Below are 25,500 nucleotides of genomic sequence, written 5' to 3' on the forward strand. Positions count from 1 at the left end.
AAGTTTTTGTAGAAACTCTAAAAAAAAGCATACATTAAATCTCTCATTATAAACTGCGACATTAGATATATTTCTCCAATGGTAAAATATCTGTGACGTTGGCTTGCATAAACGACTCGTTTTTTAGACAAAGCCGTGAGCATTGAAGTCATAGTATGATTATCTCATTACTTCCTTACAGAAGTTGTTTTAATTATTATTTTTCATAACCCTGAGAGTGAAACATTGGATTAATCCTTTTCGGTTGGACCAGTCTAGCATTTTGAGATGATATTCATTGCCTAGAAAGTTCATGAGCTTTTTTCTTTTTCTTTTTTTTTTTTTAGCACAAACAATTATAGCATATTTCAACTTTTGGAGCATTGTATTCTGATAAACGTAATCATGCAACCAATCAAATTAAGATTTAGTTTACATGTTGATTTTTCGGAAAGGTTTTGTAAAGCTTATTCGCACTGCAATTTGTCCATCCATCCAACATGCAGTCCTTAGTGTTCCTTTGGTTATTGTATAAAATCTACATGCATCTCATCTTTTACAAAAATAAAAGATTACATAGAAAATGACCGTTAAAAAAGCTAATTAACAGCTTGTTTTTTTTTTATTAGTCTGTTAAGGATAACTCTCCAATCTAAATTAGAATTATAGTCGTTATATCCGACTGTTTTTGTTCTTTAATGACTTTTTTTAAACAAAATATGAGTAGTGCGGTTTATGAAAAACTGATCAATGAGAAAATAGTTTTTTCTTCTGTGCCTCTGTTGACAAAGTCAAACATGCCAGAGGAACCATAACATCTCATTATCGTAGCCATGTTTCTTCAAGATTCGCTTCAAACTCGCATATAACTCAGAAAACAAACTTTCTTTTGTGCCTTATTGAAATGATTCACCATAACTTTAAATTCTGTTGTCAGTGTGTTGGAATCAAGTTTCGGGAGCATTAAACATATTTGCATGCACACAAATGTACACACACACCCTCCAGCACACACAAAAAAATCTTCAGATATTGCATTCTGCAAAAGGGCACCGAGTTTCCAACAATAACACTATACCATTTAATCTGTTGGCAGGATTAAAAATGCATCAAAATGCCCTGTGGAAAAAAAAAATCACATTTCTTCATACTGTTGTTATCACTAACAAACACTTAAGAGCAGACAGTTAAATCATCATTCAGTTATCAGCCTCTTCAACACATCACAGGAAAAAACCCTTGAGAGAAGAGGTCATAAAAGTCAAGCTAATTGCACATTGAACCACAATGAACACCTTGAAACTTTCAGCAACGTTTCAGCCCTTTGATGCACAAGAATGCATCATATCGTTGAGAGAGCGTAAAAGTTCAGCTGCTCTGTGTTCAGGGGTTGTTGCGACCATCGCCACTTAATGTTGTTCTCAACTTAACATTCCTGTGGTGCCATGTTGTTTTCATCCTCAAAGGGGGGCTGAGAGCAACAGCAAGTCACTCCATCAATGCAGAATCGCGGCTGCTCAGACTTCTCCACTGCTGTTCAACGAGCAAGAGTTCACATCAAGAAAAGCTGCAGAGTTTGATCCTCCTGGCTGAATGACTTCCATTATCAGTGTGAAGAAGATCAAAGAGTAGTACCATCTCCAACTTATACTACACATCATAGGCCTTAATGCAATAAACATGATTAGCTGTTTATTAGTTGTGCTTCTTTAGTCCAAGATTGGCCAAAAAACAGCACCTTTCAAAAAAAAAAAAGTTCCACATGTAAGAAAAGTGATAAAACTATGTGTTTCAAGACCATGTTCTCTGTGTCCAACAGCACACTCTTCAGTTGACATTGGCACTTGACATGTATGAGGTTTGATTTTGTCATCTAATTGAAAATTCTGACAAAGACTTCTTGGCTAAGTGTGTGTTGTCCTTAACCAAAGCAGTTTATGTATTTGAGGTACAATGGCAAATGCAGAGGCAAAAATTTGAGAATATTTTTTGTGGCAATGTGCCACATCTGTTTTCGAAGTTGTTTTAAGGATGAGGGATAAACCTGTAAAAACATCAAAAATACATAGAAAAAACATTAACATATTAGGAGACAAAGAGGAGCACCTTTATATAAATAATGCAAAACCATACACTCAAAAACAGAACTCAAAAGAAGATATCTGAAGGATGTTTCAACCATTTTTGTTACATTAATGTCAATGGGGCCAAAACAGCATTTGACCCAACTGACATTCATTGCAAGATATTTATTTATATAAATATATAAAATGTCTTCTTTTGTGTTCTGAAGAAAAAGTCATACAGGTTTGGCCATCCCTTAAAGCAAAATAAAATTCTGATACATTACCTGTTCTCATCTTAAAATGGAGTTAGCTGGGCACCCAGTTATGGGAGGAGCTCTGTGTGGTCGCTGGCCCAGAATAGCCCTGCCCACCCTGTATGATGGGGTCAAAGTTGAAGTCAACCAAGTCTCCATCCATTAGATCACTGTTGATAATATATTCCACATCACAGTCCAGGTTTTCAGTGAACATCTCAATATCCAAGTCTGTAGGTAGACGGTCCTGGGAGGGCATGAAGCAGGGTGCTGAAGCAAATTGGCCTAGACCTTGCAGGCCTCCGTTCCCACCAGGTGTCGGGACAGCTCCATGCTGCAGAAGCCCAGCACCTGGCACATGATGCTGGTTCTTTATGGTTGCGAGCTGAGGCGGTTCCTGGTTCATTGGTGAGTGCATCATTCCAAAGCCCATCTGTGAGTGCTGGAGTTGGGATTGAGGTTGAAGGCTCATCTGCCCCACCGTGCTTGTGTCAATGCCTTTGCTCAACATCATCTGACCTGCTTTGGCTTGGCTGCTGGAAATAGATCCTGCAAGCCCCAAAAGGCCACCACCTCCTTGGCTAGGCATGAGAGGATCCATCTGGGTCATCATGACGTCGCTTGGTGGGGGCGAATCAGAGGTCAGGAGAGCTTCGAGGCTGGAGGGCACGCGAGCACTGAAACCACTGTGACCAGGACCAGGCAGAGGGCTGAAGAGGGAGTTTCCAAAGCTGGAAGGGCTTGTGCTGGATCTGGCGGTGGGTTGAACCGAGCTCTGTGGACCTGATGGAGTGGATCCCTGCAAAGCCTTTGTTGGTTGCAGCTGCCTAAATGTGGGAAAGCTGGACCCCCGAGGCAGCAGAGTGGATGCAGAGGGTAGAGGTTGAGGCGGGGCAGGGGGAGCCGTGCTTGGGCTCGCACCCCCTTGCGAACCCGTCATTAAAGTGAGCCCGTCAATCAAATCCAGTTCTTCCATGAGGGTCTCAGCTAGTGTTGGGGGAAGATTCCCTGTAGAATAGCCACCAAGAAGGCCGTCCTCAGGTAGGTCATCCTCGTCCTCCTGCCCCGTGGCAATGGGAGAAAGCCTACCGCTCAGGGTGCTGGCATTGGAGCTTGTACGTGGCCTGAAACTCGTCCACATGTCGGGGTCATCCAGGTTGCCACGAGAGGAAGGGCTGCTGCTGTTCACCCCCCACTTTCCAAACTGACCCGGAGTCCCGGGACTGTCCGCACCGCTGGCGCCGGAAGCACCCTCACCCTGCAGGGCAGCTCCAGAGCCTCCAATCCCAGTTGCTCCAGCTTGCTTTTTAGTCTGCTTTGCTCGCATACGACTTTTAAGCAGTTTGCTGCTGTTGTCCATGGAGGCGGCGCGGCGGCGTGGGGCTTTGCCAGTCTTGCCACCCTCAGGGTTGAGCATCCACCAAGAGCTCTTTCCCGTGGACTCATTGTGGACTCGCAGGAACTTGTTGTGGAGTGATAAATTGTGGCGAATGGAGTTCTAAATAGGACAAAAAAAAAAAAATCAAATCTCAAATTTTAAGAACATGAAATAGAAACAATGTTACTGCATAACAAGGTTAAGATCATCAGGGTTTGAAATTAAATCCCACCAATCAACCGTGGCAGGTAACGCTATGAACTCACTAGCCAATTCAGAGCGTTTTGATTGCATTCTATCACACTTAAAGTCTCACTCCCGTCCCTAGCTGTCAGTAGTAAAATACTGCACATCCACGACTTTACTGTGAATTATGAACATTTTAACATTATGAAGTAATATTGCTTGGGTATAATTTTTGTCATCATGACGATATTTTGGGGCATGATTTTAATGATCATTAACTTTTTTTAGTCAGTGGAGGAGAGGCTTCAATGCTATAATAAATAGATTTCAATATGATATTTCAATACAAGTTTTGATTTTTGAAAATGTGATTTATATTTTTGTTTTGGCCAGTAACTTAAAATGTGTGTTGCTAATTAGGTTGGTGAGTGAAAAGGTTCATTTCAAACCCTGATTATTATTACTCAAAATAATCAATGAATACTTTCTTCTACATACCTTCCACCCAGCAGAACTGTTACTGTCTCCTTTGTCCTTAAAATATGGCACCGTTTTCACCATCCAATCGTAGATCTGCGCCAGAGTAAGTCGTTTTTCTGGCGAGTTTTCAATCGCCTGGCTGATCAGATCTGCGTAGGACTGATTACCCCAAGCATTACGCCGGGAAGTGCCTTTTCGAGGCGTGGCCCCGCCCACTCCAGCGACGACCCCGCCCTCAGAGAGCGCGACTTTCTCAGGTTCGGATATGATTGGCTGAGGCTCGTGTTTATCTTCCTCCGCGGGCGGAGTTCCAGCAGCGGACTCTGAGCCGTCTGCCCCCCCGGCTTTGACAGATGAGATGTCGGGTCTAGGCAATGGCCATGTACATGACCTCGGTCTGCTCTGCGGCTCAAAATCTGGGTCAATCGGGGGTACGTTTTCTTCCTCCATTGTGCGATACAATCCAGATAATTTCAGACGAAGGCTTGATTTAAGTGAAATAGTTTTGGGGCGATGCTTTTAAAAACACCAAATACACCAACTGGGCGATGAAAGTAAGAGTATGACTATTTATAACTAAATAAGTAAAATAATCTTGATTAGAATTGTTTTTTTTTTTTTTTGCTTGATACTTGATACTACAGAATCCAGACTAAATTTAACCGTGACTGCCTATGGTAACAGCACATTCGTAATAATCTGAACACACCAATATAGCGTCAGTTAATCCTCAGATTGGAGATTAAAGGGGGCAAATAATCTCCTTAATAGTAACTACCATAAACCATCTGATTTACATAGAGCAAACGAGGACAGAATGGGGGTCTCTTTGTTTATGTAGAAAGAACAAAGGAAATTCACTACACATCAAAACAGCTGGATTGTCAAGAGCAACTACTGAAATAAACCTCAGGAAAGAGGACGCCCTGGAGTGCCGGGATAATCTATGAACTTTTCATGGAAAAATAAACACCTTTTTACAGATAAAAATTATTGCCGAAGCAGTTAAATAAGTGAAATAGCAAAACCAATCATAACATGCGCCGTAATTGCTAAAATATCAACCTGCAACTGGTTCCTATAATAGCAGCGAATGGTTGATTGGTTTTCGCAATTAGACTTGAACAAGAAAAAAAAAACAGCAGACAAATTGAGGAACTCTACAAAAAGCGATAAACCACCTTAATACGGGTTTTACAACAACCCCTCTAGTAAACTGAGTATTGTATTTCTGTACAATGTAGGAATACTGTACTTGTAAACGAACTCAAGTTAATGTAAATTACTTGTCAGAGCTGCCTGTCAAAGTCAACAAAGCCATTTTATTTTTTAATTGGGATCCATTATTAAGTTAAAGCAAATAAATCCAAGGCTTAAAGTACATCCTAACTCAAATGCGTTGAGCAAGAATGTTTAATCGCCAAAAGAAGCACTACGGGGGAAAAGGCTCTTTAACTTAATTAATCACGATCAAAATGTTACATTTAAAAAAACACCAAGATAACATCTTACAGGAGTGCTCGATCATTACGGGTTGTTTTATGTTTTTTTTTTTTTTACCGTACAATAAACAATCTCTGTTACTGTCGTTCAAGTTTGCACGGTCCTCCACGCTGTGTGCTGCTGGCGCGTGTCACCATCTGCCATGTTCCTCGAGACGCAGCTACACACGATGCTTGCGCGGGCACAGCTAAGCCGAACGTGTCCGTCCCGTTGAAGCCTTCGCAAATCACACTACAGTCGATGTGTTCTTCGAAAAGACAAAAAGTTGTAGCCCGTCCGCTTCTAGGCAATCACCGGCACCTCGGCCTCTGAGAGAAAACTCGAAAGCGTAGTTTTACTACAGAGAGAGTAACTAGTTAGCCAACTCCAGTTTTTATGAGTTAAAATCCCTCCGGTAAAAGTCGAAGAAACCTGCTTCTTTTCAATAACTTGGTCGTCTCTTGAAATCAATGCGAAATCATTTCTCTTCTGCTGTTAATGGAGATAGACAAACTGCCATTCCTCGTAGATCTTACTTGTTTTGTTTTGTTTTGACTCGAGGCGAAGACTCCCTTCTGACGTCTGTTTACCACTGCCAGACAACGCGTCGTGCGCATGCGTCGAAGGGATTGATGGGAATTGAAGTCAGTCATGTGATGAGTCGTGTACCGTGTCCGTAAATACACAACCAGAGAGAACCGGGATCCCGAAGAAAGACTGAGCACGCAAAATGTTATGTAATAGTTTCTAAATATGTGTGTGCGTGTGAGAGGGAGTCCTGACTGTGTCTGTGGCTAAATGGTTTTGTCATTTAAGAATCTCTGTGTTGTTATGAAGCGGGTGAAGAGCCTAATCCCCTAATATATTTCCAATGGAATGCAATGGAATCCCCTTACCTCATGCTGTCCAAATGGTTCCCGTTGAAATGGCAATCTCATTTTTTAATTAAGATCAATTGGATGGAAGCTATTTTTATGTTAGATGTTTACGCCACAATGTCGTTATCGTTAAGACGCGCCATTATTGGAAATCGCCCCGTGGCTATAGGTTTCTTACGTACTTTTTGAAATTAAATTCAAGTTTATATGTAATACATTTACATTTTGAAGAGCCCCCTCAGTGGTGTAATGTAACCTCCACTGAATGTACTCATTTTAAAACAGACTTTCACTTGTGTCACTGTGTTGTTGTTCATTCTAGGTCAGCTGTTGCTCGTAAGTTTTTTAATGCATGTGTTTGTCTGTCTGGTCACGGATCTACCATGAGAACTACAATACCCACAGGACCTTCAAAGGCATTACCCCTTTTCCCAGAATTGCTGTGCGCAGTATGGACCGTATGGACACAGCATGATGCAACTCTTCCTGGTGAAAACCAGTATTAGATCTGTGATTAAGTCATTAATTTATTTTGAAAACATTTTAATTGAACAGTCTTTTTGACCAGAAACACATTATAACACCACTTTTTATTAATGTTTTTTTTTTTTTTTTTTTTTTTTTTTTATCAGTAGTTGACACCCCACGGTCCCCACTAGTACTCATTATCAATTAGATATGTATGCAATAAAAAGTTAAGTTGACCCTTTTAAATTGAAAATAAACAATAAGATATTTTTTTCCTTTTTTATGGTTTCATAATTCATACTGAAAACCTGTACTGAAGATTGACAAATAAAAGTGAAATAATTGTTAAAATAATTCTTAGTTTTGTGGTTGGAAAAAAGATAATTTTACTAGGAGTGTAAATCACTACATCGACACTACCAATAATCAGACAATCTCTGACACTATATGGTCCATGTGACCTAACTTGCCTTGTCACATAAACATTCAATAGTCAAAGTGAAATGATTTAATACAGAATTTTTGACTTTTTACAACAGGGCTTTTTTTTTTTACATTCAATGCTTTAATGAATTTGATAGGCCTGAGCGTCCTATGATCATTTCATTATTTATTCATCCCAGATCCCATATAATGGCTGTCAAGTTTGTCAAATGCAGATTTAATAAAGAAAACGTTAAACGCTTAAACATTTGCAGATACAATAATATAACTTAAATTACATCAAAGTGTAGTTTCTCAAGCAAAATGTAATGCATTTTTAACTTGTATGGAGTCATGGCAACTCAAAGTCAATGGGAGGGTAATTTGTGCCAAGCAGCATGGGCTCACCGAGCCTACACTCTTAAAAACTTTCACCATTGTTATAGACACACAACCTCTCACACACATTTACACTGTTTTTTTTTTTTGTTAGACTTACATGTTTTTAGGTACACTGAGTTGAGTGTTCATTACACTGTTAAGGGAGTTTTCGAGTAGACTAATTACACACACCTGGCTAACAGGATTTGATATGGTCAGTCACAGAAAGAGAGACACTGTTTTGTGTTGTTCTTTTGGATCGTTTACTGTTTTTGAAGCTTTGCATAATGTGGCCTCTGGTTTTGCATCTTTTGTTTAATTGTTACAACTTACCCCAGCAGTGGGCTAGATTGTAACATAGGCATAAAATGTATATGACATCAACTCATAAGGGCTGTGATATTTTTGTAGAGGATTGAATTGGCGTCTTTTGTAGTAAACAAATATACTTAATATAAAAGTTTGAGCAATCTAGTTCAAGAATTCACTGAGTTACAGATGCTGTAACAAAATGTGTTACAACCATGCCCTGGTCTCTCCCCCTACCTTTTTTGATGTCCGGCATTTAATGTTTTCATGGACATGTTCTAAAAATAAAAATAACAATAATGAATTTGTCACATATAATTCTTACTGATGTAAGCACATTACATATGTCAGTAAAAGTATAGCCTATGTATCATTTAAATGTAATATGGATAATTTAAATGTAATATGGAATTTTAAATGAAATACGAAATTTAATGTAGGCTAATATGGAATTTTACCCTTCAACAGATTTTACGGAAACGAAAGTTAATAAGAAAAGAGTAAACCATTTCTATGATGTTAATACTGAAAAGTAGGCATATTTCTTTTTTTTAACAACCTATAATGTATGCAATCAATCATAACAAAGTTTATAAATTTACATTGTCTATATGCGCGATTTCACTGACAACCTATCTGTTGTTATAAATGAATATTTCACTTAATATAGCCTATCGAAGGTTGACAAGTGTGTAGGCAATTGTTTTAGAGCACAATGAAACAACAAATAGGTGTGTGCGTATTTATATCTATGTTAATGCAAATGTATATTACTAAGAAAGAACTGAGGTCTTTGTTCTATATAACTGCCAGCACTGGGGGGCGCTGTGATGTTTCTAAACGCCTCACAGATCGTCGCTCTGATTGGTCAAGGTCTGAGGGTCTTGTCCAATGACTAGAATGTCGCCGTTTTCAAATCGTCAGACACGGAAGTATCTAACACTCAGAGAGAGTCCGCCTGAGGCTGTTTAGAGACCTGGTAAGAAGAAGATAATGCTTCCTAATGATTATGATATGTTTGTTTGTTTAGAAATAGTATTGAGTTTGTTAGTTCCTTATCGAAAGTAGGCTCGTTACTTATTTTCCGTTTCAAGGGTTATTGTTTCCATAGCAAAACAATCGTCAGTTGCAGTTGTCAGTTACAAGCTTAGTTCATTCTAGTATTTTTAGTCTGTTGTGTTATGTTATACTTCCTGAACTATTATCAGATGTTTAAACACATTTGGGTTTCTTCAATGCTGTACTTTAGTGTTTAAATTTAGATCAGTATTTAAGGAATTTAAACTGGTGCTATATTTTGCATTGTATATTATAGTTGTTTCCTCATGTGTCATCCTTTGTGAGATGTGTGATTGTTAGTAAGTAGGTTTCGAGAAGCCACAAAAGAATTCCCAGACTTTTACATTTTTTTTCAGAGACCTTCCTGCTATTGAAATGGAGAGCTTTCTAAGGCAAAGGCTTGCTCAGGCCGGTGGCAACCTAATGGGTGGATCATCTCTTCAGAAACCCATTTCTTCTTACCAGGCTATCAAATTGCCAGATGTGTGTTCTAGTTTCTATTCAATTGCAGATGAACCTTTTCCCCAAGTGTCTGGATTTCTTGATGACACTGTCGGCCCGTCGTTTCTTTCAAATGAAGCCGGAACTGTGTTGAATTCCCCTGGTTGCACACCATCAGAAAATCAAACCAAAAATAAGGACGAGGGAGTTTTAGCTCCAAGTAAAGAGGCTGCCATCGGATCCGGTCTTAGTTGCTCTCTTGTAGCACACTGTCAGTCAGCAGATGGAAGCATGTCTACTAGATCAATACAAAATGAGAAAGACATTAGTGCAACAGCAGATAAAGCAGATGGGCACTGCAATGAACCCGCGGTATCCACTACATCTTTAGAGAAATCAGATTTTATGAGTGAAGTGTTGAAGAACAGCACTTTTAATGTGACTCAAGACTCGAAAGAACGTTCTGACACTGATGTTAATGTGACTGTTGATCTACACAACACCAGGGAGAAGAACAGCACTTTTGAGTGTCAAGAGTCAAAGGAGAGGTCCGACCCTAGACTTAATTCAACAGTGGATATTGATGTCCCCAATATTAAGACTGAGTCAGGAAATACCACTGTTGACCTGGTCCAGTCACATGACCCTAAAGAGAGTCCTGACACTAGGGTTAATGCAACTGTGGATATTCCTAATCTAGATAGTGCACATTCTAAAACCAGTTCATCTGTGAATAGTGCACCCTTAAACACTACAACAGAACAGCTCAATGAAAAGCTTGAAGTAACCATAGACATTCAGCCACAAGAAAAACCAAGTGGTAATCTTAACTCTACTTTGGATGATAATATAAAAAACACAGAGGAAGCTAATTTAAAAGACAATGTAATGGTTGATATTGTGGAGCAAATAGCCAGTGCACCTCATCTACCCTCTAGCGAGATTGAACAATCGAGCTCAGATATTTTAAAACCAGCTAAGACGATGTTTACTGAACATAATACAACCACTGATCTTCCTGTGCCAGAAGTTCCAGTTTTGAAGGACACCACTCTAGAAATTAAGCCCTCAAGCACAGAATTAGCTTTAGAATTAGACCTGGTCAGTGGTGCTTCTAGCTCGGTGGGAATCACTAAACCAGTCTCTAACAGCAGCGAAACAAACGTTGAGATAAGCACCTTAGCTTTTGTTTGCTCTGTAGATGCTCCCAATGATGCTCCTAAGCTCAAAGCAGAGGAGCATCACAAAATAAAAGAGAGACCTGGATTAGCTGAAAGTGAGTCCGTTCCCTCCTCTGATATGGGAAACATCAGCAGAAACAGTATTTTTTGTTTGGATGATAGTTTGGACATGAAAACAAGCTTCATGGTTACATCCACACCTATCGTTTTTGGCAGAGAACCTAGATTTGAGATACTGAGAGATGCGAAGCCCACACCTATGAGAAAAAGACTGTCTGTGATCCACAGTATGGAGGCCCAATCGAATGATGAGCTTGTTGGTGTGAGTAATCACAATGGAACTGGTGCTGTGCAGGCGACTGAGAGCTCAAGTCAGAAGGTCACATCGAACTGCATTTCAAGTCACAGTACATCAGAACCAGCAAATGAGAACAAGCCTCCCACAAAACTTCCAATTAAAAGACAGATTCCTCAACTTTGCTCTAAGCTCAGTTATCCCAAATCCAGTCTTCCACCAAGGCCACAGTCGTCCATGCACTCCTCAGTAGCGGACAAACCAAAGACTATCCAAGGGACACAGGGTCCACAATATCGCGACACAACATCCACCACCCTGCTTGGCAACCGGAAGTCAGTACAGATGAACAAGGGAAAGAACACCGCACCTGTCAAGAACACAGCGTCAGCTAGCACTGTTAAGGTAGGAAACTCTATTACTTATGTAGCAATGAATCAGTCACTTGGATACATAAAAATGTTGGACTTGTTGGGTTTAATTGGGTTAAAATGTGATTTATTTATTTATTTTTTGGTAAACAGACCTCTATGGTTTCTTCTGTCACTGGATGTAACTCTACTGCTGGTGAGTGGCTTATACACATTTTCATTTTCCTTTTCTTTCTTTTTTATACATGCACATTGCACAATTTATATTACTGTTCAAATGTTTTTGTTTTTATTTAAAATACTTTTATTCAGCAAGTTTGCATTTAATTATTTAAAAGTGACAGTAAAAAGATTTAGAATGTTACAAAAGATTTCAGATAAATGCTGAACTTTCTATTTGAACTTTCTATTCATCAAAAAATCCTTAATATATTAAGTTCCCCTCAAAAGCAGCTCAACTGTTTTTAACATTGATGATAAATTCGCAGCTAAGCACCAATCTTGAGCATATTATACTGTATTCTGAAAGATCATGTGACACTGCATCACAGGGATAAATTACATTATAAAATATATTAAAATAGAAAACAGTGAAATTGTAATTTTACTTTTTTTATTACTATGGTGTATTATATATAGTAATTGTGCTTTCTGTAAGCTGTAATGTGGTTGCAGTTGCAAAGCCTTCAAGCTCTGGTATACCGCAAAACAAACCATCAGGACTACCGCCCCCAACCCGTAAAAGACTGGCTCTTAAGACGCCTCAGACTACACGATCCACTGTTGAAACCATTCTGACTCAGCCCAGTAATAAACCAACAACAGTATTACAAGGTACTATTCATGATTGTTTTTCCATGATAGTTTTTCCTTTGTGTATCTTCAGATTGTATACTTTTATGCAACATGGATACATAGTAAATACCTAGACTAAATGATTATGTAAATGAAGGACTCTGGTTTTATGTAATGCTTTGTCATTCCAATCATGTTTCCTCTAATTCTATCTATGAAAGGTATGAGGAAGAGGAATTCACTGCTTCCCAGTGTGGGCCAAACGCACTTGAACAATGATGGTTTGCCTTCGGCAAAGAGAAAAAGAATTGGTGCGATCATTTGTCCTTATTTTTTATAATGATTGTTTACTTTGAACAACTATAGGAAATAAGTGCATTAGTGAGACTGGATGAATAACAGGTACATCTCTAATACTTTCAGAAGGTCTACAACAACTTTTAAACACTAAATATGTTAAACCAATGAAGTTTATTTGGAAAGCCAACTAAAGTGATAATTTAATGTAATTATGAGTCTCTGGTGAATTTTCGCTTGTGGTGGTTGGCGGGGACTGTGGTAAATTTTTGATTTTTTTTTAGTTTTTATTATACCCTCTTAAAACTAGTATTATTGTAATGTTTCCATCCACCTGTTTTTATACGCATTTTGGGACATTGCATAAAAAAAACTGGATGGAAACGCCAGGATGCGCATAAATTATACATATGTGCTTAATTGAGGCAGATAAATGTCTTATTCGATATTAAGACATGCGCATAAACTATGATTGAAATGTATGGTATTATTTACTGAATAAATCCCTTTATTGTGCAAAAAAAAAAAAAAACTCATGTGACTTTGCATCAGCAGTGGATGTGATAGGATAACTGGATTAAAATTTTGTGAAAAAAACAACAACTTTGAATGGAAACATATTAGCTACTGACAATATTTTGTGATATTTAAAAATTAAAAGACATTAAGATATTGGGCCAGATTTACTAACAGCTTACACCAGCGCAAACCCTCCTTTGTTGTTAAAAATTACTGTCAGTGAAAAATGAGCACTGTAAAATCATGGACAGGGTTATTTTTGTGGCTGACCTTATTACATATGCATTTGTTGGAGTTTCCCTTTCAGATGCAAAATCTATGGGAGTATTTAAATAGTCAATTTACTGGTATTTGCGCCATTATTACCAGTTGCACCCAAAAAAAGCATGTCTTAAAACAGACGCTTCTCTTGATAGATTTCGTTGGTCATTATGGAAATGACGCGGCTGCGTCTGTGTTCTTACATTTGCGCGTCTTCAGTAGATCACGTGCAGAACTTCTCATTCCCATCTGCGGTTTTATGGGATTGCGCTCACGCTAATTTTCCCTGTTTAGTAAATCTGGTCCATTATGAACAAAAAAGCATTGGGTGTGTCAAAGCAATGTTCAAGAACATTATAGTGTCTAAAATGTGGAAAATAGCCACCCATTGCCTTAAGCCACACTGACAAATCTCAACAGGACAGCTCCTGATATATCACTGGAAAATAGAAGCCGCCAGGAATCTGGGCAAGAAAATTGAGTCATTAAATTGACATTTCTTATTTGCAAGATATTTTCCCTGCTTGATCAGATGTAATCCAGGCGGATTGATATACTTGTGAAGGGCGCAGTAATAGCCTTACTGAATAGATTTGGGATCTTGTTGTTGAAAGCTTTTTAATTCATGCATGTGAAGGAGTAGTGTGTGCATGCCTTCCCTTTGAGTGTTTTCATTCTTTTTGAAATGGAGATTTATAGGTCTGTTCAAACTCAATTATAGGATGGTACATTGGCATCCGTGCCACCATAATGCACTGCATTAATTGTGAATGTAAAATAGAAAAAAAATATATATTTTATAAAATGTTGCAAATGACTATTTCTGTTTTTAATTAAGTTCTGTGTTCTTCAAACTGTTCATTAAATGATCACACTAGACACTTTTTATGGATGTTAGGATCAAGCTGTTTTGACCAATTCAAACATGGATTTATTCCCCGGTTAATGAAGCTGCAAAATGAGGACCTCAGAGGAGTGTTTCTCAAACTAGACCCTATGATGTCCTCTGTTGTCCACTTCTCTCTGTCCTGGTTTGGTCAAGTTTGCTTTCTCCTAAGAACCAATTAAGAGCCACTTTCATCTGTGCTTGTTGTATACGAAGAAAGTGTCCTCTTGTACCAAATTAGCACAGAAGTAGGTGACAGTGTTTTCTTAGTAGACTGGGGTAATGGCTGTTGAAAACGGCTTTGGCATCGCTGGTAAAGATAAAACCTTTTTTTTTTTTTTTAAATACTAATAATAAAGTTTTGATTGATCAATTAAATGCTAATATTAAATCCTTTTAAAAACAAATTGTCTTTGTCATTCCCAACCTTTGAATGGTAGTGTTCATATGGATGAGCAAATGTGAATGGTGAGCAAACACTGTTAAGACAATAAGATATTGGTTGGTATAGTTTGTTACCATCTTATATTGTTAAAAAAAAACTTGAATAGACAAAAACTGTATAGTAAATGTTTGTGAAATATTCTAACACTTTTTTGTTGTAATGTATTTCATGTGTGTTTGTATCCATAGCACATGCTGCTCTTTCTACAGTAGAGAGTGATGCTGTGCATCCAGCTGACGGAGCACATGAATCAGGTGAATTTTGGTGGTTGTTATTATCTTAGAGCTCATGTAGTAAGTTTTCTAATTCACAAATAGTGTCTAATATTTTCAAACCTACCTAATCTTTTTAACCCCCCATCCAGGCTGTGTTAATTGTTTGCAACTTCAAGGCAAACTTGAGAGCGTCCTCCAAGAACTAATGGGTTTGCGTTCAGGTATCTCTATTATTATTTTTTCACAAGTTTCATATTTTTTTCTCCAATAATTTTACCCTCTTTATTTATTGTGAGATAATGTCTTATATTTTGCATACCTGCCTTTTATAGAGTGTAAAAACTGGGGACCATTGCAGGAAAAACTTGAGATGTGTGTAAAGGAAATGAAGAGAATTTAAGTAGGTATTCTGTGTCTCTTCACAATTTATTCCTGGCATTTTGTTCTTTTTACAGATAAATATCAAATGATTGTATTATGCTGATATTAATATAAGCAATATTGTGTATACCTCTGCCTGATTCTGTCTTTTCTCTCTCTCCCACACTTAGAGGAGAAAAGAAGAGAAGTGTTGACAAAGAAAGTTTTAACTTTTACCAGTTGTGGAATTTCTATGCAGTTCTATGCATGTTTATGTGCTTCTAAAAATGAGACACTGTTAATAAAATGTAACCCAATTAAAATTGTCTCTAGGCTTTCCCTAATAAATTATGAAATGATTTGAAATATTACAATATGGTTTATTGTTTGTTTTAAAGGCATGTGAAAAGAGTCATATTTTACATTTTCCACTGTAACACATTGCATTAGTTGGGTCATCTTGTGGTATTACAAATAAATGCAGCAATAAGCAGAGCAGGACTTAAAAAATGCTGGAAAAACCATCGCTCTCTCAAAACAATGAATGTCGTCGATGGCAACCAGTCCTACTAAGATTGACGTCAGAAAAAAGAAAAAAAACGACCCTGCCTGGGGGGAAATTACTTTTCCTTAAAAGGAATTTCCGCCTGAGTTTAGTATTCACCACGTCCTGCCAGTCAGCCACTCATTCTTCTAGATTAGATTACACACGGCGCGCATCGTCTCGTCTGGATTTTCATCGTCTCAAGAGAGGGTAACTACCTTTTTAACCTTTATTCTTTATAAAATGTCATTCTTAATCTTCACGTGTGGCGTAGGGAGTATTCGTGAAGTAAAAGATCTGAATGATGTGTTCTGTCAAGTGTTGAGAGCCTCTTTAACAGTAAAGCGGAAATCCCATATGTTTATTATTGCATTACACATCCTCGTGTAGAAATGGCGCGCGATGTTTAATGTACTCTTCTATATTATTATTTGTATTTATTTATACTAGCATAATACATTTCAAACAATCTGAGAAAATTATATATTTGTTATCGTATCACCAAAACGTATTATATTTGTCTAATAATGTTAAAAATATACGTTCATGTACATCTACATTATTATACTGTCTTGCGACACTATGATAGTTTCCATCATGTAGGCAGTCATTGCACATGTTTCTTGATGTTTATTTTTCTAGGTACAGTTTTACTTCATTTAAACATGGTTTAAATAAAACCTCTTCGATTAGTTTTAATTAATCATCCCAAACTGAATGCATCAGTACATGTATATGTAACTCATGTCCTTTGGGTCTAAAACTATAGTATTATTAATGGGATGCTGAGCTGTAGTGTAAGTTAGTTTCATTAAGTCATGATGAAATTCCATTACTGTAAATATAGGTGTCATACAGGTGCTGCTGGTCTATTCCATTTGAAAAGTAAACGATACACCAGTAATTGTGCAGTATTGGACTTCATGCATGTAAGTTAAATCAATGGCTTTATCTTTAAATCAGTGTTTTCAATTTGAATGCTTAAATAAATAAATAATTGTTAAGGCCAAGTGAAATGGCCACTTTGCTTCAAAAACCTGGGCTGCTGTCAGACATCATCCTAATTTTATTAATCTGATTCTAAGACCAGCAAACTCATCAGTAGGGAAGCAGGTGTCAGGATAGTCAGATTATAGACATTGGACCTGTGAATTCACCTTGTCCAAACCTGTTTAAATTGCATGCTTATTACTTGGAATTAGTAGAGGAACGTCTAGGACAGGGCAGTGCATTATGTGAGGTTACTGATAATCATCGCAGTTTAACCATTTTCATGGGCTAGCTAGATTTATAGTTTGCTTTTTGTTTGTGTGTGTGTGTGTGTGTGTGTGTGTGTGTTAATGGTTTTATGTAGGATTATGTCATCATTAGGAAGTCAATGATTTCCGCGTAGTGACGTCGTGGAGTTAGTAAAAAGAGTTTAATCTGAGAAAAAATAAATAAATCATCCTCGTTTTATTTTTGTGTGTGAGTATCACAAAAGAAAATGTGGTAAGAATGCTTAAAGATTAGTGTTAAAAGTTTTTAACTGTTAAATAGTCATATAAGCAGGTGCAGGTTTACTTCTAGTGTTCTATAGACAGGACCTGATCAAAGATGCATGACTACTCAAAGCTGCTGGTCAGAAACCCACACAAGAAGACCTTCACTGCATGTGCTCTTATTTCCTTATGAAAGTGTGCAACGCTTTGGACTGCCACTGCTTATCATCAGTCGCTACTATTTGTCATATGTAAACACTGTATTCAAATAGCATTTTTAAAATATTCACCAATCTGCATTCAGAGGGTGAGTTACCTCCCTATTCTTTTTTTCTTTTTTAAAAATGTTTCCTATAATTTTTTATTTCTTTGACCATGATACTATTCCCATTTCACCCAGTGTGCTCTTTTCATCTAGCCAGTAAATTGTGACTAATCAGTTTGGTCTTGCCTGAAAATGGTTTCCGGCCACACCAATGTTAATGCTCTAAAGCTGTTGTACTTCATAAATTATGGTTCAATAATGAAAAGGCAATATAAACCTCTTAGATATTAATCTTATTAATGATGGATCGAACTGCCCTGTGGTGAAATGGGTTGTTCATAAAGTGCTCTGTCTGTGTCTACGGGTGTGGTGTGAAGCAGACACCCTAATATTTATGCCCTTTACATGTAATGACTTGGTTAAAAGGCGTTCACACCAAGGACAAAAACTATAAAGTTTTAATAATCATTCTAATTCAATGAATATAGAGAATTCCACACCACACCTATAATGATAACCATATAGTTTGAATCACTTTCAGAACAATATTTTTCCCCAGCTAATGAATGATAAAAACATTGACAGCCAGATTTTAAACATTTTAAGCAGTACGTGCTTATAATAAACATAACAGTATAGTGCGTTGGTGTGGAGGCTAATATAGTTATAATTGTAGTTATTGTTATAGCCAAAAATAGCCCTAATTAACAAAAAAAATCTTTTTTTGTATTATTATAAATAAATAAAAAGTGTATATATATACTTATATTGTTTCTCTTCTCCTTTAGTGCCTTCAGCTTTGTTATCCCAGTCTTCTCAACGTTATCCATCATGATTGAGAATAAACTGGCCTCCTTCGGGAAGATGCTGCTAAGGCGTCGCGTGCTGGACACCTCTCAGGACGAAACCCGCTTTGCTCGCTGTCTTACCACTCTGGACCTCATAGCCCTCGGTGTGGGGGCGACACTGGGTGCAGGTGTATACGTCCTGGCTGGGCAAGTGGCCAGAGAGAAGGCTGGACCTGCAATCGTGCTGTCTTTCCTTATTGCGGCCTTGTCCTCTGTCCTCGCTGGCTTGTGCTATGCTGAATTTGGTGCACGTGTACCCAAGACGGGATCCGCTTACCTGTACAGCTACGTGACAGTTGGGGAAATATGGGCCTTCATCACAGGATGGAACCTCATTCTGTCGTATGTGATTGGTGAGCGTTTTGACTAAAATGACTTTTTCCCTTTTTGAATTCAAATATAACAATTAATTGTCATCTCCCAAGAGTTTATTCTGAATGCAAGCCCAAGAGTTTGACCAATTATATGCGATTACGAATGAGCTGAAGTGGTTTTGAAACTGCATGAAGTGTTTACTTCACTTGAGTGAAGGACTCTTGAGAAGGTGCTTAAGTTTAACTTAACAAGTGGACGTTCTGAAGTCTTTTGCATTTACATATGTGCTCCTCTCTTTGTCACAGGCACAGCTAGTGTGGCACGAGCTTGGAGCTCAACTTTCGACCATCTAGTGCAGAAAAGGATCTCTGTTTTCTTCAATGGCTCCATGTCATTTCCAGACACTGGAAAAGTGTTAGCGGAGTATCCAGATCTGTTTGCCCTCATCCTGGTCTTGTTGCTCACTGGTAAGAAACCTTTTTCTGACTTATTTTTCTGTCCAACACGATGGTGCCTAGTTAATTCTTAGTTGACTCAAAGTGTTGTTCAAAGTCAAGACTTCCATTATTCCATTAACCCAGTGGATCTTTGCTCCAGAATTAATCTTCTTGACTTCACTTCTTATCCAACACCTGATTTTCATTGGTTCTACTACACAAGCTCCACCAAAGGAATTAAATAATTTTAAATGATCCGCTTCACCAATATATGTTAGTCATAGGACTGTTGCTCACTCTTTCTTTTCACCATTGCCATGCAAAAGACCATAATGGTGTGAATTCGCTGCCTCTCACCTCCCACACTACAGGATTATTGGCATTTGGAGTGAGTGAGTCTGCATTTGTCAACAAGATCTTCACAGGAATCAACCTGGTGGTTCTGACATTTGTCATCATATCGGGCTTTGTGAAAGGCGACACTGCCAACTGGAACCTCACTGTGGAGGACTACCTTAATGGCACCAACAAATCTGAAGCACAGTAAGTCACACTTCCTCAACTTTTATATGTTGGCAAAGCAATAGTAATCTGGAAAGTACAGTTTCGAGCATAATTCAAACTTGATCAGTTTGTTCATATTTACTGGATACAGATATACAACTAAATTACAAGAAAGATAAAATTAAAAAATCAGATAAAAATGACAATTAAATTAATGATAATTAAAGGGTAGTAAACAAAACAAAAATACTTAAAAACATTATTTATACTGTTTGTATATAAAAATGTATAAGCATTATGTTGTCTGTAAACTTAAAGTTGAAATCTCTTTCATGTCTTAGCAACATTGAAAAAGAATTCGGCTCAGGTGGCTTTGCACCGTTTGGCTTTACCGGAGTCCTTTCTGGCGCTGCTACATGCTTCTATGCATTTGTGGGCTTTGACTGCATTGCAACCACAAGTAAGTTCAGCAAACTTCTCATGTAAAACCAGAATGTCCTATTTTAAAACCAAACTCACCCCAGCTCTGTTGATGATGTTGTCGTATAGGTGAAGAGGCCAAAAACCCCATGCGTTCCATCCCGATCGGCATAGTGGCCTCTCTGCTCATCTGCTTTTTTGCCTACTTCGGAGTGTCTGCAGCACTCACACTCATGATACCCTATTACAAGCTGGACGTCCTGAGTCCACTTCCTGAGGCCTTTGATTATGTGCACTGGCAGCCTGCTCGTTATATTGTGGCTGTGGGGTCTCTGTGTGCCCTTTCCACCAGGTACGTTTATGAAGCCGTAATTACATTACTGACATTGAAATAAAGTCACCATGAAACAACTAATGCCTTTCTGACTGTTTTTTTTTTTTTTTGGTGGGGATGTTCTTTAGCTTGTTGGGCTCCATGTTCCCTATGCCTCGTGTGATTTATGCCATGGCTGAGGACGGTCTGCTCTTTCGCTTCCTCTCCCGCATGCACAAGAAAACCAAGACACCCGTGCTGGCAACCATTGTGTCTGGCATTGTTGCAGGTAAAACTGCATTCTTACTCATATAATGTCTGTCAATAGATAACTCTTTTAGTAAATGTGACTAACTCCTATAATCTCCTTTATTTCCTCCCTGTAGCCCTGATGGCCTTCCTGTTTGATCTTGCTGCCTTGGTGGACTTGATGTCAATTGGGACCCTGCTGGCATACACTCTGGTTGCTGTCTGTGTACTCATTCTCCGGTGAGTATTTACTTAAATGAACATTCAATTCATCAGATGTTCTTGAAAAAATGTTTCATGGTTTCCACCAAAATATTAAGCAGCACAGCTGTTTTCAACATTGATAATAATTATAAATGTTTCTTGATCACCAAATCAGCATATTATATTGATTTCTGAAGGATCATGTGACACTGTAGACTCGAGTAATGATGCTGAACATTCATATTTGCCATCATCACAGGAATAAATTACATTTAAAAATATATTCAAATAGAAAAGTTATTTTAAGTTGCAATAATATTTCACTCATTTTTTAATCAAATAAATGCAGCCTTGGTGAGCCTGGATTAAGATACTTTTTTAAAATGTGTCTAATTTATTTATTTATTTTTAAATCTGCAGGTACCAACCAGGCAGCCTTAGCTCCAGGGCTGTGGATGAGAAGCCAATGGAACTACAGAGGCTGGAGGCTAAAGGAGCCATGGCAGATGTGGATAGTGGGGATGAGTACGGCCAGGAGCTGGAGACAACGCCCCTTAAGGAAAGGTTTTCCTTCAGGATGCTGGTGCAACCTATCTATGACGTACCCACCAAGATTTCGGGCAACATTATTTACTTTGCCACTGGCACCATATGTAAGCATTTCCTTTGGTCCCGCTTATGATACCGTTTTTGCTGCAACATGTAACTGTAAAGTTAAGCCCAGGGAAATGTAAAATAATACTTTTGTTGTTCATAAAGTGAACAGGCAGATAACCACCTTCTCTTTTGCTCTTCAGCTGTGCTGTTCACTATACTGTGTGTGGTGCTGTCAGTGAACATTCAGGAGTGGATGGGCAACTCTCTTTATATCACATTGGTTGTTATCCTGTCTGGTATGTCTGCTGTCTGCATCGTCATCATCTGGCGACAGCCCCAGAGTAAAGAGGCTATCAGTTTCAAGGTACTGAGACTTACATTAACAAAGCTGCGTTATTACCCTTGTGCTTGAAAAATTTAGAGTGTCAAATGTTTAGGTACTTATAGTACTCCTCTGTCTACATTTCGAAGGTGCCTTTGCTCCCCATTCTGCCTTTGGTCAGTATCTTTGTAAACATTTACCTCATGATGCAATTAAATGGACCTACATGGGCTCGTTTCGCAGTATGGATGGCTTTTGGTGAGTTATGGCATATCAATTTGTTGTTGACTTGGATAATTGATGTAATTGTGTGTTAAATGTGCACTACCATTCAAAAGTGTGGAGTCAGTAAGAAAGAAAAGAATACTTTTATTCAGGATGGATGCATTCAATTAATCAAAAGTGACAGTGGAGACATTTATAAATGTAACAAAAGAAGTGTTTTTCAAATAAATGCTGTTCTTTTGAACTTTCCATTCATCAAATTCTGAAAAAAAAAGTTAACAGTTTCAACGAAAATATTAAACAGCTCTAATGTTTTCAGCATTGATGATAAGAAATTAGAAAATTCAGCTGTCATCACAGCAATTAATTACATTTTAAAATATATTCAAATAGAAAACAGTTGTTTTAAATTGTAATGTTTTTCAGTATTACTATTTCTTAATAAATAATTGCAGTCTTGTTGAGCATTAGAGACATCTCTCAAAAACTTAATCTTACCGACCCCAAAATTTTGAATGGTATTGTAATTGAAGACTAATATGGATATTTTGTCAGTTTTTCATTCAAAGATTGACTTCATTACATGTCTCTTTTAGGTTTTCTTATTTATTTTGCGTATGGAATAAGGAACAGCTCTGAGGGTAAAAAATCTGAGCCCATTTTTCAAGGAAAGAAGCCAATCTACCTGTCTGAAGATGACCGTGAACATGAGGGGCCCACTCCTTAAGAAGAGCAAACTAGATTGGTATGGCAGCTGCGTAACAACCAGTTTTGTAAAATGCAGTCACTTTCATTTTTGCACCATATAATTTTCTGAAGTATGCATCGAAAAGTGACCAATTTATTCAGTAGGTAAACTGTATTTCCTACTAATAGTTTGCCTTGTGTCAGTGCATAGTGGTACTGTGACAGTGTTACTTATGTATGTCTAGACTTCATTATGACAAGACTATGGTCTAGTCCTACATGTACTTTGTATGCACATGTTTTTTTTTTTTTTTTTTCTGGTACCAGTTAAGAGATGGACCAGAACTGTTACATTTGTGAACTGGGTGTCTCTGCCTGTGGGTGTTCTCTGGTCATAGGGTGACTCATCTCGTTCATAATAAATAGGTTATTCAAAGACTTAGTTCAGACAGGCAGCAAATATCTCATTGGGCGTTTCCAACTGAAGTTTTTTTGTAATTCATGATGCAATGTGTATTGAACTTCCTTCATGTGCAAATTCACTCATTTTCTCTTATAGCACACTGACATTCACTAGTGAATGTGACTAATTGCACAATGATGTTCTCTAATGTGCCTCATGAGTTCAGCACTGTGGCAAGATGGCAAAACTGAAACTGGTCTGTCCTCTCTTTCCACCCCAACAGGTGTTCTGGTATGAGTCTGTTTGCATTATGCTGGCGTTTACATCATTACTATAGCAGCCAATGTAGGTATTTACTAGCCTATCTACTGTAAGTAAACGGATCAGAATTCATCCCTTGCAAAATCACACTCAGTCCTAAATTCACATTTAAAGACGACTTGGATTTGTGTAAACAGAACCAAAATATGTTTACTGGACCAGAGATAATTGGGAAAGTGTGATATATTTAGTAAAATATTAGGTGCTTTATTGTTTTGAACTCAAAACGTCCTTTTAGTTCATAAATTTATAAACTTGATATGATTGAAAAAGTGATACATGAAAAATATTGGATTTTATCAGTAGATCTCTATATGTAAAAGTATATTCTTGTACATTTTTGTAACTTTATGGATGTATTTATGTACCAGTAAGAGGAAAATATATTTATTGCTTATTGTACTGTAATGTTTTTTTAAAGTTGTCTCTATTGAGCTGTACATATTTGGGATGTAAAATAGAAAAACCTCATTGTCTTAAATGTGCTTAATAGCAAAATCAGACATTTCATAATTGTCTTATTTTCTAAAATAGTCTTTTGTTTTTTACTTGTGTAACAAAATTTGTAATTTTTCACATTGCGCGTCAGCCTCTAAGTGCTCTTATTTGTCATGTAGATTTTTGCCATTGTAGTTATCTTCTTAAGATAACATTGTTTATGCTGTTTTCATGTTTTTTGTAAAAACATTGCAATGTAAATGCTTTTTCTTAAAGGAAAAGTAGGTCTGAAAGTGGAGATTATGGAGCTTTGGGAATTTAGTGGCTTTTTAATTTGTTGCTGTGATACTGTATATTTTATTGACATGGACCGAATAGTGTATGGCTCTTTACACTACACAGTTGTTTGTACAGTATATTTTTCAAAAGTTATTACAATTTGCTGCAAATATTGTTTTACAGTTAATGTTTACACAGTGCTGCTGTGTACTTGAGCTGGGACTGTTTCCTCCAGTTTATTATAAAATCATATCTGTTACTTGTTACAACTAGTTATGATGAGTCAGTTGTATTACCTTTGAACAGACACTGCCTTCTCTTATAATAGACCCTTATGGGTATTATTGTAGTTTTTCTCAGAAGTAATGGTTTTACATGGCCCAGTGTTGTGACTTGCTGTTTCTCACTCTTTCAAAGCTGTTTTACATCAAAATTACATCATGACTGAATAGCTGTATTGTATTGTTACTTTTATTGAAAAGACATCACTGTTTACTGTTAGTAAGACTTATGGTTTCATATCCATGTACATACTTTCTCTCTAAAGCTGAAGTGTGAAGTTTCTGTGCCAGCAAAAGAAATTTCAAAAATAGTTACTGTTTTCAAACATGTTTCCAGAACGCACCATCATCTGCCATTGGTCAAAAGTAGCAGACGGAAAGTATCCGTCGTCGTTACCAACACAATTCAGCGGAACTTGCGACCATGCTTTTGGGAAATGCACCCTGTTTGGGATGGCTACATATATCTGCAGTATTTACACTTTTTGGGTACATAGGAAAACAAATCCTTAATTTAAATTATCTCTGCATATTTGGACGAGAAAGTATTTTGACGCTGGAAAAAATGACACACTTCAGCTTGAATTATTCCAATGTAAATAGCCTATTCAATGTGCCTTTATTATGTGCTATGCTGTCATCAAATAAATATATGAAGTATTGTCATTCAGTTGCTTTCTTTTAAAAATGAAGATTGGAGAATAGAGTGTCTATCTGTGAAAAAAAATTAAATTCTATAAGGAATTTCATATAGAAGATAAAGTCAGTATTCATGCCAAATGTTGAGTTTGGCATGAATATAAAGACAAGCAAAATATGAAAAGCTCATTTAGATATAAAAAAGAGAGAGAGAACTCCCCACATTCCATCACACAGCATGTGAAATGACTGCCATTCTGCAAGGTGCGAACAAAATGGAGAGCTGCGTTAAAACTACAAGTCCCAGAAAGCCTTGTGC

General features: G+C 37.6%; 3 protein-coding genes across 7 annotated transcripts; 2 read left to right on the forward strand and 1 right to left on the reverse strand.

Moving 5' to 3' along the window:
• Window positions 1–324: 324 nt before the first annotated feature.
• foxo4 (forkhead box O4) lies at window positions 325–5,639 on the reverse strand. The gene is made up of 3 exons (XM_081383022.1): window positions 4,362–5,639; window positions 2,330–3,797; window positions 325–2,023 (listed from the first exon to the last, which is right to left on the reverse strand). The coding sequence occupies exons 1-2, from the start codon at window positions 4,791–4,793 to the stop codon at window positions 2,352–2,354; spliced, it is 1,878 nt and encodes a 625-aa protein (XP_081239148.1). The 5' UTR covers window positions 4,794–5,639; the 3' UTR covers window positions 325–2,023; window positions 2,330–2,351.
• A 3,458-nt stretch (window positions 5,640–9,097) lies between these two features.
• On the forward strand, window positions 9,098–15,781 carry LOC308700377 (uncharacterized protein). 4 transcript variants are annotated; one of them, XR_014031302.1, is made up of 9 exons: window positions 9,178–9,263; window positions 9,700–11,665; window positions 11,785–11,827; window positions 12,290–12,465; window positions 12,648–12,737; window positions 15,023–15,088; window positions 15,199–15,270; window positions 15,382–15,449; window positions 15,601–15,779. XR_014031302.1 is itself a non-coding variant. In XM_081381982.1 (9 exons), exons 2-8 carry the CDS (start codon window positions 9,719–9,721, stop codon window positions 15,447–15,449), a joined length of 2,445 nt encoding a protein of 814 aa, XP_081238108.1. In that variant the 5' UTR covers window positions 9,178–9,263; window positions 9,700–9,718; the 3' UTR covers window positions 15,601–15,779. The 4 variants fall into 4 exon arrangements, 2 of the variants coding, with proteins under 2 accessions (XP_081238109.1, XP_081238108.1); XM_081381982.1 differs by having other exon boundaries at window positions 12,307–12,465; XM_081381983.1 differs by lacking the exon at window positions 12,648–12,737 and having other exon boundaries at window positions 9,098–9,263; window positions 12,307–12,465; window positions 15,601–15,781.
• Window positions 15,782–16,105: 324 nt separating this feature from the next.
• On the forward strand, window positions 16,106–25,207 carry slc7a3b (solute carrier family 7 member 3b). 2 transcript variants are annotated; one of them, XM_081383036.1, is made up of 13 exons: window positions 16,106–16,163; window positions 18,488–18,900; window positions 19,168–19,329; window positions 19,671–19,842; window positions 20,145–20,263; window positions 20,353–20,575; window positions 20,686–20,825; window positions 20,923–21,025; window positions 21,410–21,642; window positions 21,787–21,950; window positions 22,058–22,166; window positions 22,730–22,878; window positions 23,507–24,807. In XM_081383036.1, exons 2-12 carry the CDS (start codon window positions 18,531–18,533, stop codon window positions 22,858–22,860), a joined length of 1,926 nt encoding a protein of 641 aa, XP_081239162.1. In that variant the 5' UTR covers window positions 16,106–16,163; window positions 18,488–18,530; the 3' UTR covers window positions 22,861–22,878; window positions 23,507–24,807. The 2 variants fall into 2 exon arrangements, with proteins under 2 accessions (XP_081239162.1, XP_081239163.1); XM_081383037.1 differs by having other exon boundaries at window positions 22,730–25,207.
• Window positions 25,208–25,500: the final 293 nt, after the last annotated feature.

Source organism: Scardinius erythrophthalmus (assembly GCF_964197995.2).
Source record: "Scardinius erythrophthalmus genome assembly, chromosome: 13".
Lineage (NCBI taxonomy): Eukaryota > Metazoa > Chordata > Actinopteri > Cypriniformes > Leuciscidae > Scardinius > Scardinius erythrophthalmus.

Coding starts and splice junctions, on each gene's coding strand:
- LOC308700377 (XM_081381982.1), top strand. CDS start 9,719: ATGGAGAGCTTTCTAAGGCAAAGGCTTGCTCAGGCCGGTGGCAACCTA. Junction 12,738..15,022: donor GGCAAAGAGAAAAAGAATTG/GTGCGATCATTT, acceptor TTGTATCCATAG/CACATGCTGCTCTTTCTACA. Junction 15,089..15,198: donor TGACGGAGCACATGAATCAG/GTGAATTTTGGT, acceptor CCCCCCATCCAG/GCTGTGTTAATTGTTTGCAA.
- foxo4 (XM_081383022.1), bottom strand. CDS start 4,793: ATGGAGGAAGAAAACGTACCCCCGATTGACCCAGATTTTGAGCCGCAG. Junction 3,798..4,361: donor ACAGTTCTGCTGGGTGGAAG/GTATGTAGAAGA, acceptor TGTCCTATTTAG/AACTCCATTCGCCACAATTT.
- slc7a3b (XM_081383037.1), top strand. CDS start 18,531: ATGATTGAGAATAAACTGGCCTCCTTCGGGAAGATGCTGCTAAGGCGT. Junction 19,330..19,670: donor CCTGGTCTTGTTGCTCACTG/GTAAGAAACCTT, acceptor CCCACACTACAG/GATTATTGGCATTTGGAGTG. Junction 20,576..20,685: donor CTGTGTGCCCTTTCCACCAG/GTACGTTTATGA, acceptor GATGTTCTTTAG/CTTGTTGGGCTCCATGTTCC.